This window comes from Triturus cristatus, chromosome 3_1 (assembly GCF_964204655.1).
Source record: "Triturus cristatus chromosome 3_1, aTriCri1.1, whole genome shotgun sequence".
NCBI classification, from domain to species: Eukaryota; Metazoa; Chordata; class Amphibia; order Caudata; family Salamandridae; genus Triturus; species Triturus cristatus.
In genome coordinates, this window is record NC_140583.1 from 145,829,430 (window position 1) to 145,843,877 (window position 14,448).

General features: G+C 40.1%; 1 protein-coding gene across 2 annotated transcripts in view; it reads left to right on the forward strand.

Annotated features, from left to right (window-relative positions):
• SLC6A5 (solute carrier family 6 member 5) overlaps positions 1-14,448 on the forward strand; it is a 284,699-nt gene that overhangs the window by 133,364 nt on the left and 136,887 nt on the right. For both annotated transcript variants that reach the window (XM_085643604.1, XM_085643605.1), the window contains exons 8-9: positions 634-768; positions 12,034-12,137. In XM_085643604.1, the coding sequence (XP_085499730.1) occupies positions 634-768; positions 12,034-12,137 (239 nt within the window). The remainder of the gene's footprint in view (positions 1-633; positions 769-12,033; positions 12,138-14,448) is intronic.

The following is a 14,448-nucleotide window of genomic DNA, read 5'->3' on the forward strand; positions in this document are numbered from 1 at the left end:
ACCGTGATTGTCATTGCGCTGTGTGTCGACTTTCCAGTGCTGTTGCAGTCATCTGGTGCAACTTTTCTTTTGCAGCTGGACACTTCCTTTCCCCTCTCCTTGGATGCCTTGCATTATCATTGTCCCTGGTTTTCGATACACCTTAAGATGAGAGAAGGCTGTAGAGAACCCCATTACCTAAAGCCATGTATTGAGCCAATTAGTAGCACCACAGAACATTATTGTCATCCACTGCGTCAGATTCTCCTTGCATTTCATATTATGTTATGTGTCTTGGGCCTCTTAGTTGAGTCACACTTGGAGACCCTGTCACAATTTACCTATTTTAACTAAATCAAATTCCTCTCCTCTTTTACTATATCTCCCATTTACATCAAACCAGTCCAGGGCACCAGAAGTACTGATAATTGTGTGGTACTGTGAGGTATCCTAGCTGGATGGTGTGTTGCAAAATATCTGTGTAGCCTTCCACCTTTCCACTAATGAAGCATCCACTGGTCTGGGGTCTGGTACTGTAAGAAGTGTCCATTTCTCAACTTTGGTCTCTGTGCTGTCAGTGCGTACTTTTCTTTTTCCTCTCAGTATTACTCGTTTTGTTGCAAAAAATCAGCTTGGTTTTCTTGCACTTTGTAGGTTGTGTACTTCACAGCAACGTTCCCATACGTGGTTCTTGTCATCTTGCTCATCAGAGGAGTGACCTTACCGGGTGCGGGAGATGGAATCTGGTACTTCATCACACCCAAATGGGAGAAGCTTTTGGATGCTACGGTAGGCTCATTTTTCTATTCATAATCTTCAAATAGGAAGGAAAACTCATAAAGATTTGGTAATCATTCAACTCACCAATTTTCTCCAGTCACTAAAAAATACTAGTAGGCAATGGAATAGGGTAAGAAAGTGAGATGGGAAAATCGCAGCACAGATTCTCTCCATTTAACCCTTGACTTAGTGACGAAGCTGGCGAAAATGTTGGTATAGGGTGTCCCTCTCCCACGGTTCAACGCATAGTGAGTGAAATATTTCAACTCATGCAGAATTTAGGAGAAAAATATTAAAATGATGAGATGTAGCAGATGTCATACATCTCAGATTTATGTTGTCCACCTGTGACAATCTATGGGACCTATTCACAAACCGTAGTTGGTAGTATGTTTTGTAGTACTGCAACAGTACTATACACATACTACAAAATTATATTCACAAACATATGTTTGTAAGTTCTGCCTCCAACTCTCCTATCTTCTTCTATGCAGAGATTTCCACCCTGAGTATACTTTATAGTGGTAAATGTGGGAGGACTGTGGCAGGAATATGGGGAATACTTATGACTAAAGGGGAAGGGAGTAGGGATTAATAAGTAGAAGTTAGGGGAGGGTTAGCGGAGGGTTTAGGGAGGGCAATGCACAGACCCAGAAAATTAGCAGTCCATTGCTACCGTAAACTGCATTTCGAAATTTATATCCACTCAAAGAGACCCCAAATAGTTGTAAATTACTCTACTCAGAGTTGCAATACGTCCAGCACCACACATGACCAACCACTGGTACTGCAACACCTTCCCATAAAAATTAATGCGGTGCTAGACTTACTACTGCTTCTCTTAGGTACTACTACCTTACACTCATAATTTTGACTCTACTCCCTTTTTCAGGGGGTGGAGATGAGTATGTTTATTGTTTTAAGTAACTTTATACTTGGAGTTTGTGAACTGCCCAAAATAGTAAAGTTGCTCAAAAGTGTAAAAGTAAACTAATGTGTAACTTAAGTTACCTTTGTGAATAGCTCTCTATATGCCATATATACATTTACTTGCTATGCTTATGAAGCAAGTAATTATCCTATTGAAAGACGTTTCTCTTTCCAATTCTTTTTCTGTATTTCACTTGTTCATCATTGTTTTGACATTCCAGTATGTGACGATATACTTGCTGAAACCCACCTCACAAATACGCAAATACATTTTGCATATCTATCCCTGTCAAGGATAGAGGGATAAAGAAGTGGAGAAGACTGGGATGATGAGGGGTGTCCTTGCTGTAGATCGAAGCACTGCTATGGATATTCAGACTAGTGAGAAAGACTGCAAAAGAGGGACTAGGGACTAGGTACAGATGGAGCTCTAGACTGGAGTACAGAGAAGTGATGAAAGGTGTTGCAGGACTGGACTGTTCCCATGAGGCACAGGGTCAAGACTGATTTGCAGGGTTAAGTATGCGCCTACCACTAGTAATACATCCACTAACACGGTATAGGGTCCAGTAAAGGTCTCAGTAAATTAGCCCCTTGCTCAACCCTTGGTAGCTGACAACGATCAGTCAGGCCTAACTTAGGAGACAGGAGTGTAAAGCATTTAAAAACACCAATACAGCAAACAAGTTAGAGACAACACATATAGCGCTACTCTGGGACATCTGGTCACCCTTGTCCTGGACGAAGTCAAAGTTTGAGGCCTCCACGATGGAGCCCTGGCCGGATATACTTGCAGGAGGCCCGGTCAAAATTTTACCCCCACACTTAGAAAATTTTTGGGAGCTTTTTTCTTCAGATGTCACTCAACCCTCCACAGCAGGCCAGATTCAGAGAGGGTTCACCAGCTTTACTTTCCGCAAGGCCCCAGTCAAATCCTGGAAGTCTGGAGCTCTGGAGCTCTGGAGATTTCAACGGGACATACTTGAAATCCGGGTCGGACCGCGGTTGAAGGTAGTCAGCTTGGTCAGGCCGGGCACCTTATGGAGCTTTGTTCCCCAAAGTTCTCCAGACTTCAGGAGGTGTTTCCTGACGGTCTCCTTGTAGGTTCAATGTGCCCAAATCACCAATCCAAAGGTCTGGACTCTCATGGATGATCTCTGGGATGTCTGGACCACAATTCCCACAAGGCACCTGGCCAAATCCTTAAAAGTCGACTGGACACACTCCATGATGAGTAATCTTGGTGGAGATGATGCAAGTGGTCTCTGTTGACCTGTAGCTTGCATAGAGTCCACTTCATAATCCTTCCTGAAGGCAAGGCCCTGTCCCCAGGGCTGCAGTACCAGATTGTGCTGCAGGCACAGTCATTTAGAGTACATGACTTTTGGTGTAAATCCAGATTTCTGCAGGGGTGTTCTGTGTAGACAAGTAGGGACACCTCTGCCCAATGAGATGCTGGATGCCACCCAATAGCTTGACAACTTCCTCCAAAGTGTGGCAACTTATTGTCCCACAAAGCACTGCACTTCCAAAATCCAACATGGCTAGCTAAACCAACCCACTTGATGGCTCATTTCCATTGGCTCTCCTCCCCGTTACCTCAGAAAATTCCAATCCTAAACCTGCCATCGGGGCTGGGGCACAGGATGTGGGGGTAGGTAAGCCAGGCATTTCAGGTTGGTTTACCCGGGCCCCTCTTCTGGTCCCATCCTTCCTAGTGAAAGAGAAGAGAAGGATGAAGAGTTAAAAGATGATGAGGGGTCTGGAGATGAGTATACAAAGGCTATTGGAGCTTTGGAGGAAATGAATGGGAGGAAAACAAGCATAGTAGTTAAAATATATATTTTTTTCTCATGCCATATCACCGGGATGGACCATTGAGCAGTATGTGGCAGTTTTAAGAACTGTAGCAGCCTCGGGTAAATTCAGGAAATAACATGAAGAGATCATTAGAGATCAAATGAGAAACAGAACATGTAAAATGAACATTCAAGAAAAGTTATTAGGCATGAAAGATCCTTCTCTGGAAAAAATTAGCATAGCAAATCTTATTGAAAATGCATCTCCTTATGTTAAAGAGTTGAATAAAGGACAAGAAAATACGAAAGCGAACAATGAGAAAAGTGTGTGTGAACCACAGAAAAAGGATAAGAGGTACAAAAGTTCTAAAGACTCACAAGCTGCCATGATGTAAAAAGAATGTTATAGATGTGGCAACATGAGACTTTTAACAGAGTTCAGTGTATGCCTGGCTGATAATTCCAGATGTTACAGGTTGGGAACTTTTTCCAGAGTGTGCAAGGCAAATGTGATGGATTGTGATAAGCCTAAAGTGAATTGGGTTCAGAATGTTCAAAGGGGAAAAGCAGATCAGCCCGAAGCCTCCAAAAGTGATGCGGTGGGTGTGCTGGTGGTAGGAGGAGAGTGTAATCAAATGCTGTGAAGTGTATCATCCACCTAAATGTGCCATTCAGGTGAATGGACTTCGAACTCCAATGTGGGTGAATTTGTGTTCTCCATATACCTTGATCGACAAAGTAATTTAGGAAAATGTAGGCAACTGCAAACTAAACTCCACGGATGTGGACCCGCAAGGGTATTGTGGAGTCAAATTGCCGGTCACAGGTTCCTTTGATGCAGTTTTGACGTAGAAAAATAGAAAAGCTGTCTGGAGTGTGTATGTAGAAGAGAAGGGCAATACTTTTCTGTGGTGGAAGGTGCAAAGTGCAAAAGGTATTGTACTTGACCCTAATCATCCTGAGAAAGTGTTAGCCACCTCGCAAAACACTGGGGAACATGGAAATGTATGTATCCCAAGTTGTTTGCCAAGAAGTTGGGATGTTTTCAAAAACGTGAATATCGCATTGTATTGACAATAGGGGCAATGCTTAAAATACATAAAGCACGAAATGTCCCTTTGGTTTTAGGTAGCCAATTAAGAGAAGAATTGGACCTTTTGTGTAGAGAAGGGTTTATATAGCCAATATAATCTTCCGAGTGGCTCAGTCCCATAGTTTTGGTAAAGAAGTTCAAATGGGATTCTGAGTGTGTGCGTGCAACAACAGCATTGACCCTTATGGGTAAGACGACCAAGGAGTATTCACTGTCACTAATAGCAGTGAACCAGTATGGTCCTTTGGCAACCCTGATGGAATCCTTTCAAATGCAGATCATCCCTTATGCTGATGACTCCCAGATTATTCTAATTTGGGATTGTAACATCTCTGGTGCTCATTGCAGATTTGAAGCGTGCCTGTCAGCTGTGTTTCAATGGATGTGTCAGTGTAACCTCCAGTGTAACACTGGCAAAACAGAGGTACTGGTTTTCGGTTCTCCAATCCCCCCTTTGTGGGGTGGTGAAGTTTGGCCTAGTTCTGCTCCCTCTCCTCCGACCACAACTATAGTGGTTAAGAACGTGGGAGTGAAGTTCGATAGTAACGTGTCCTTTAAGCCACAAGAGGAGAGCACTGTTTGAATCTGCTTTGGCCTTCTCAGGTTTTTTAGAACATTTTTGTTCTTTCTTACAGCAGTCCGTGCCCTTATAACATCTCGGCTGGACTACGCTAATGCCTTATACTGGAGCCTCCCGCTTGACCAGTGTAAGAGACTCCAGTTGGTGAAGAACGCTGCAGCTAGGCTCCTGCTCAGCATTCCTAGGAACGCCCTAACCAGTTACATTGGCTTCCCATATGGGCGAGAGTGAAGTTAAAGGGATTGGTGCATATCCATAGAGCTTTCTATAGTATAGGCCCTAAATACCTATTATCGTCCTTCCAGAACCCTTCGTTCGGCTGATGCATTGTTGGCTGCTGTGCTAAAGGTGAGGTGGAAGAGATGGGGAGGCATGTCCTTCTCGGCGTTAGCTGCTGCAAGTTGGAATCTTTGTGCGACCAGGGATGTGGGCTCTTTTAAACATAGCCTGAAAAATTGATTTTTTAATGATACCTTTAGATTTTGTCTCTCCTGTGGCAAGACCTGGGTCTATTGCACCTGTAGTGCCGGGAAACTTTACAGAGTAGCTGCGTTGGTTACTAGCACGATTTGATTTGATTTGAACTGAGTGATCTGAAAGACAGTATTTGGATGGACAGATATCCCCTGCCTGAATCAATGAAATGTTGATGAATGTGTGAGAGGCCATGAATATTTCCACATTAGACTTTTCAAGTACCTATCACCAGGTGCAGTTGTATACAAATTCCAAGCACATGACATTGTTCATCACATCTAAAGGAGCATTCCAATTTATATGCATGCCTTTTAGTTTGGCCTCTGCATCAACGGTTTTTCAGAGGATTATGCAAGGTGTTTTGAGTGATATTTCTAATGTGTTGTTCTTCCAAAACAACATTTTGGACTGGGGTTTTAATAAGAACAACATGATTCAGCTTTGGAAAAGGTATTGAAGATGTTGGGACAAGTTGGCTTACCGTTGGGGTAGACAAGTGTAGGCTTGAGAAAGAGGAGGTGGAATATCTGGGACACACATTATCTTCGCAAGGTGTTAAAACTAAGTTTAAACTAATAGAAGCCTTTGAGAAAGCACCTGCACCAAGGAACAAAGATCAGTTAAATTCCTCCTTAGAGTTAGCAGAGTACTACTCTAAGTTTGTCGAACACTTTTCTGAAAAGGTGCATGTTTTACTATCCTTGAAGAAGAACGGAGCCACGTATGAGTGATCTTATATATGTCAGCTAGCATTTGACGAAGTGAAGAAAGCAATTGTCAATGCTGGTGTTCAGAAGCTGTTCGATCCTAAGGATGCTTCTATTGTTGTGACAGATGCCAGTGCATATGGAATTGGTGCAGTGTTAATGCAGGTGGACAAGAGGTTTGAAGAGTTGTAGGGTTTGTATCATGCACATTAAGGGTGGCTGAAGGTAAGTATTCCACTATCAAAAAAGCAGCATTGGCTTATTGGTGAGAGGTATAATATTTCAGAATGTATGTGTGGGGTGCTCGCTTCAAATTATGTATGGTCCATAGACCATTGATTAACATGTTCAAAACAAAAGGGGCTGTAAAAGCAACAACGCGCATAGCCAAATGGCTATATCGCCTGCAAGAATTTACATTTACTAACAAGTATGTACCCGGATCCAAAAATATCAATGCTGATTGCTTATCTTGGTACCTCCTCTTGTATGATGGTACCCAACTCGAGGCGTATGAGTGGATGGTTGCTGAAATAGGTGATGTCTGTTAGTGAGCCATCTGGGAGAACGAGTGGAAGGAAGCATTGCTGGAAGAAGAAACTATGCATTTACTGATTTCCAAATTACATGATACAGGGGATGTGAGTCAAAAAGAAAGTCAAATTTAAGTGAATTTCTAACCATGTGGAATGAGTTGTCTGTTGAAAAATTGCATTGTAAGAAATTGTGGCAGGTTGGTGGTGCTGAAGGGTTTATGTCAAAGATTATTAATACTGTTTCATGAAGAACATAATGGCATATCCGCTAAGAAACGAAGGGCGCTTAATGATTTTTGGTGGCCCGGAATGGACAGTCATGTTGGAAGATTTGTCCGTGACTTTTGGCCTTGCACATGTAGTGATAAAACTCATAAAGTTTCAGACACACCTATTGAACCATTGGTTTTTCCCTGTAGGACTTGGGAGAAAGTTGCCATAGACATTTGGGGCTTGTGTGAGTGTCTAGGTCCTGATAGTAAGTTTGCTCCTGTTTTTGTGGATTATTCCCCCAAGTGCCAGCTGTTACTTTCTTTAAGGTGGTGAAGGTAGCAAATGTGATTTTGTATTGTGAAAAGATATTAAGTAGAGAAGGTTGTCGGAGAAGTGGTTGTATCAGATAATGCTCCGCAATTTGTTGGTGAGAATTTTAGCATTTGTCTAAAAGAAGAAAGGAATCAAACGTTATAGAACCGCCTGTTTACAATCCTTGTGAAATCAGTTTGGTGGAATGGTTCAATAGAGAATTGGAATAGAACATCCAATTAACTTTAGGAAAAGGTCTGAACTGGGAAAAAGATTGACTCCCTCAGGGCTCCTCTCAGGTCCTGTGCAGTAGGTTGAGTGCTTCTCTGTTATACCCCAAGTTCAGCAGCGTTCTGAGGTGCCACATTTATGCCTGGTACAAGCTTTTAGGTGGGAAAGACTCTTGGATACGCCCTAACCAATGGGCTGGAAGTCAAGGGGGTGAACCCTACAAAATTAGGACATTTTTAAGATGGCAAAAGTCTTTGACCACACTAAACTTGGGCTGTGATGGCTGGTGGTGTGTGTGGGGAGTGTACTATGGTAATCCTAGTGTCAACCCAATGCCTTTCACACCTTATCAAATGATAATCTCTGGCTAAAAGAAGTTGGAGAGCAATGCACAATAACATCCAGGAGCTTCAAGCAGGGAAAAAGTAACTTTCTATAAGTCACATTTCCTTAATATTTATTTAAATCTGACTTCACCATTAAATTGGATTTTTAATAACTATTAAAAACTGCTGTTTTATAATTTTTCGGGTTAGTCCCATTCCTGAGATACAGTACTGGGATTTTTATCTGTATTCTGGTTTTCTACATAGGACAATTAGGCCTGCGACACTGAAAAATAGCTTTGGAGTGCTAGAACACGTTAACAATAAATTTCTCCATGTCCAACTTTCAAATATCATGCACCATGCCTTGTGAGCTACAAAGCTTACCTAGGTGTGACTTATTGATATTTTAAATGGAGGTTTTGACCTGTCACAAGGGTTTCTTGTGACAGGTAGAATTGCAGTTACTACACTGTTTTAATAAGGTTACAAGAGTAGGCCTGAAACCACGTTTTTACTGTCACTGTGGTGGGTGGCACAGTAGGTACTGCAGTCCACTATTGAAATTTAACTTCCATGCCCAGGGTACACTTTGTACCATATACTTGGGACTTATAGGCAACTTAAATATACCAATTAGGAGTGTTTTACTGGTGATGGCAAAATGCACGGAGTTCTAAAGCCACCAGAAATATAGGGTCAGGTAAAAGGTAGTAAATATGCAGTGACCATGCAGAAAAGGCAGATTTCCTACAGTGAGAAATATAAGGGTGACAAAAGAATTTTGTAAACCATCAGAGCTAGCTTATTATCTATTTTACACCATCAATACTCTAAAACTATACCTCACATTTGTGAGTAATAGCCATGATAGTTTTTTGTCAACTCATTTTAGGTTAAATATTGTTCATTTTTGTAGAACTTGTATGAAGGTCGAGTATAGGAGAGAGGAGTTATTACCTTCACAGTCCACACTATACGTCTTCTTTTTTTGTGTTCATTTTAAACTATACAGGGCGATCAGTTTTTAGTACCTTTTTGTGCATTATGAACATCAGAGAATCAAGATTTTCACTTCTTCGTCTGCAGCAACTGTTCACAGAATGTATCTGTTCTTATGGTATACTTCATTCTGCAGGCTATTAAAATCAGGAGATCCATGTTAGAATTATAAGATGACAGTATGGCATTCATCACGCTATAGGTAATAGGAACTTGAAACAGTTTTTAATATATGTCACTTTTCATTACTTCCTCGTTGTTGGTCTTGCCGTACATGAATTATGTGACATTTTATTTTTTGATCTATTAGTAGTTCAAATGCTATTATATATTTATTGCTGATTTTTTAAATTGTTATTCATTTTGTATATGCATCTTTTATGGCTTTTTGTAGCTAAATAAAGAATCTTTTGACTTTTTGACTTAGAGTGGGACAAGAGGATTAGTTCTTTTTCAACTGAATGCTGATATATTGGAGGAAGTTGAATATACACCACAAAGGCAATTATTATTAATGAATGTGACATTGGGATGGGTGGGGTAGAAAGAGTTTAAGAATGTATCTTCATGACAGAATGTGGTTATTGGGAATGTTTACCAAACTGTGGCCAAACAGATGCAAATGAGATATACGAAGAAAGTAAATGCAGTTCTGGAATGCTACAAATTTCTTTTGAGATACCAAAAGAAGGGGGGTGGTACTAATCTTTATGTGTCAGAGTTAATGTGCACTGGCAGATTCATGGGATTTACAGCACATCACATATGAGCAAGTACTGTGCGGCCAAATATAAATAAAGAACAAATCTAAAAAGGTACAAAAGAGATTGTGGGCTACAGCCATTACCTTGTTGAACAGTGTAATTAAGGCTGCAAAGAGTATGAAGTTATTAGAGAAGTGTTTGCATTTAGTTGGTAAAGATGCTGAAATCATGGAAGTAAGTGTTGTGTCCAAAGTTGGGGCTAATAAATAAAATAGAAAAGAAAAGTAATTTAAAAGAAGGTAGTGTTCAAATTAATTGAAGGAAGGGTGGTTATTGTCACAGGTTACTAAGCATTGTCCAGTGATTAACAAGGCGTGTATTCGGTGTAAGAAGAGGCGACACTTTAGAAGAGTATGTACAGAATTGAGCAAGCGCGTAAATTGTGTTGTCTCTGAGGTTGATGAAAATACTATGAGCGAGACTGAGGATGTGGTTTTGTTTTTTGATGAGAGCATTGGAGGGAGTAGGACTAAAGGACTACTGATATGCGATGTACTTATGTATGGTGTATTGCTGAATGTAATGGTGGACTCTTGTGCAGGGTATACCATAATTGGTAGTGTTTTGTTTGAAATATTGGGTCTAGGTTGGAGCCAATTACTGTGTTGGAAGGTATTTGGAACATAGAATTGAGAATAAGGGTTCTTTTTGGCCTGAGATACATTTTAAACTTTGCAAGAAAACTGAGAGCATGTTTGTTGTGGGCTGATGCGATCTATTTTGGGGTGGCCTCACCAAGAGAAATTGGGAATGCGTTTGAATCCTAGGGCACACCCTCAAGTGTATGTGATGTATGAGGATACTAGAAAGTGTGAGAGATATGAATCTGGGGAGGTTTTTAAACAAATGTTGCGAAAGTTTAAAGGGTTAAACATAAGATAATGACCTGAGACCAATACATCATAAAGTGGAAAACTCAAAGAGGTGTTATAGTATTTGTGTGCTAAAAAAATTATAAGACTAGGGGTGAGTGTAACTCATGTAAATTGCTATCACATAGTTGTGCAAAATTACGTGGAATGACATGAAATTAAGTGAGGAGCATAATCCATATTTAGTTCTATTTTCTTAGTGCAAAATGTACCCTCACGTCCAAACTGGATACACTGATCCATTTTGGCACTAAGAAAATAACGCAAAATGCAACTGAACAAGAACAGCTGGTTAATGTTCATGCTAATTAAGTTAGCTGTTCCTGTGCTCAAGTGGTATGATTATTTTTAGCAAATTACTACTAATTAAGCGAAGAGGCATAATCGCGTAGTGTTTGGTAATTTTGAGTCAAAAGAATAAAGCAAAATTACCAAATTACTCCGATATTACCCAGACCTAAATAAAACTTACAGAATGTTCAGACTGTTTCTCTGCTGTAGGGATTTCATTGAAGAGTTCAGTAGAACTGAGACTATGTATAAACCTTCATTGCCTACATGATTCCATTTGGACTGACAACTTACTCCTACCAAATTACAAGAACTAATAGAGGCTGTGGGTGGACCTCCAGTGTTTTATACAACTGACCTTACAAGTGCTTATTACCAGGTAGAATCGGATGAGGAACCTAAGCACTTTACAGCTTTCAACCAGTTTTCCATGGTGACTTCCTAATTTTGGCAAAGATATAGAAGAACATGATATGAATTTAAGAAATATATTGGCTGTTTTACAAGATGCTGGTCTGATATTCAAACTGGAATAATGCAAATATGAGTAGGATGAAGTTGTGTACATAGGTAATAACACATTCATGCATGGTGCACACTACATCACATTGTAACCACCATTTAGGGTAACTTCTTTCTTTCAGTACATAAGATAATAGGAGTTGTGCCCAGGGGCCAAAAACTCGCTCCACAATGATTAAACGCTCAGTGGCAACTGTGTATTTTCAAATAAACTTTCCCCCAACAACCTCATATTCCTCACTCTTGATCTACTCTATATCACACAATCCTACATTTCATCCATCATGATTGACACCTTACAACTACACAGCCAATTCTTTGAAGGGTTTAAAGTGCTTGGCAGGCATCATATCATAGCTTTGTTCTTATTAGTAGTGCTGTAATTATTCTATAGATTAGTTAACTGCAGAGATTCGGGTTGTGTTTATATTAATTATTTTGGTATTTTTGTTTTCTGTTGTATTTTGCTCTCAATAATGTATTGGCTTAGTGACAATATTTTCTCTGCCCATTCAATATGCAGTTTTTAGAAAGTGTGGAATGCATGTGAACGCCTCTAAAATAGAAAGTGTATGTGCCATGTAAGCTCACTTCATTTTTATTTTCATTGTTGTTCTAGGTTTGGAAGGATGCAGCCACACAGATATTCTTCTCCTTATCTGCTGCCTGGGGAGGTTTGATAACTCTCTCATCCTATAACAAGTTTCACAATAATTGCTACAGGTACAGTATCTATATTGGAATTAAGAGGTATATTCAGATTTCTATACCATTTTATGAACTTAGGGTCTGATGTATCATTGGTCAGTTTGCACACGGTACTTTTTGCATCCAGCCCAGAATTTTGCAATGTGGCTCATGTGCATAAATAGATCTGTTTTCCCAAGTGGGATTGGATGGGGGTGTGGGAGTTGTCAGATAGAGCGAGAAAGACAGCCTGGCCCTTAGCGGGTCCTTACGCTTCCAGACATGAGGCTCAACGTGTGAGGTGGACTGTTGCTTGGAGTGAGGTGCATGGTTTAAAAAGTATGACTGAGAGGTTTGTAATCCAATTTGAATCTCAACTTCAGCCAGCACTAGCACAGATACCCTGCCTGCTAAAGAGGTGTCTGACTATCTCTCCTGCAGCAAAATTCAAATAAAACAACCCTATTGCTATTAGAAGCAGCAGAAAATGCATCTGCCTTCACAAAACAATAGCTGCAAAAAAGGTTATTCAAATAATTAATGACTTTCCATGCAATTAAACTCTATGACGAAATAAATAACCTTGGTAGAAAAAAAGAGATGATTGTGCAGTATATGTAATAATAATATATCTTACAAAATGAATTCAGAAAACAAGCTGTTTACTCTCTTCCCAGTATGCAGGAAAATCAATTCTCATTCAAGTTCTTGACGATATTACATCAAGAAAGTAATGTTTGCTAATGCTCAAGATTGTTTTGTTTGGAAACATTCTTAGTATCAACCCATATGTAAACTAATACATTGGTAGATAAAGCTGTTTGACCAAATCACAGCTGGGGAAGTCAGTGTGGGAACTCTGGTCTCATAGTTCTACATCCAGGAGTGGCCTATGCGGGTAAGGGCGATGGGGCGGGGAGGTGGGGGGATTTGACAGACGACAATGGAAAAATAAATAAATACAGGCCGCTCTTGTCTACCTCGTCCATTTCTGCCACTGGTCACATATCTCCATGCACCAGCTGCACACACTTTAAAGTTACTTTACTCTGCTGCCTACTGGGCACAACCAGGTGCACATGATTTTCGGTACAGGTACTCTTTACTGTGAAAGCAGTTGTCAGCTGGACACCACTTAGGGCCAGAAGTATCAGGACTAGACAATAGGGAAAGTGAGTAGGATCTTTATAGGCCAGGGACAGTAAGGCTATATTTTCTTTTTCTAGACAAGTCCACTTTCTCTAAACGTGGATGCGTGAACAGCGATGTTGATACACAGAAATACAAAATGCTAATTATATATCCCCTAGCCCATCCAGTCTACCTGCCAGCTGTTTACAAAAAAACCTCTTCTCCAGCATTACATTTGTTAGGCCTAAATGGTTGGCCAAATAACTCTTACGACTAAACACCCCGGCTTACAGATTTCAGAAATCTAGATAGTGATTGACAGGTCAGATAGACCTTTGCCACCATGGTACGAATAGAGCTGGAACAAAACACAAGCCATGAATAAATCATCAACTGCCAGATCATTAATATTCAGTCAATGTTGAGAGGTTGAATGAGTTTTCAAAACCTATATTTATCTTAAAGGATTTGTATGGTGTTTGTCATCTTTATTCAGATTAGTCCAGTTTACAGAAATATTGAGTAAAAGATTGATTAGTGACAGCATAAAGAGTTCCATAAAGGAAATTGTCACTACCTTAGTTAAGTTAAAGAGCCTAATCTACCCTACGCAGAGAAACCCAGAAAGAGTTCTTTTTCAGAAAAGAGCAAGTTTTTGGAGCATAGTTAGAGGCCAGAACTTCCCATAAAGAGTCGTTCTGGAAACTCAGTCGAGTCCCCCACAGCTGCAGTAGCAATCGGCAGAATATTAGTGACAGAGGAATGATTGTTACAGTAGCATATATTTAAATTATTCTTCATTCTAATAGTCTATTCATTATGAACTCACAGCAAGGTTCATTGTTATTTAGATAAACTAATATGGTATGATATGACGAAGCTAAGGAAACATAAGCTTGAAGCTAGCACATTCTTCAGCAAAATGCTGGTGCTACGCAAAAGGTCCTAAATGAAGGTCTACTTAGCTATGAGCAAGAGTCAAAAGAATAGGCTTGGGCCTAAATAAAAGGGCACATTTAAGAATGATAGCCTAGTACAAAAAGAATCTTCACATTATTTTCATATACATTTGAGCAAGAGTCTGTAATTCGAAATCTGTTTTCAAAATACATTCCTTACACATTTGAGTTCTCTGTTAATAATCTCCTATTTATGTGTCAGGACTTCGTGAATTCAGTTATTGTCTTCACGCCTTCAGCTGAGTGCCTGGTTCATG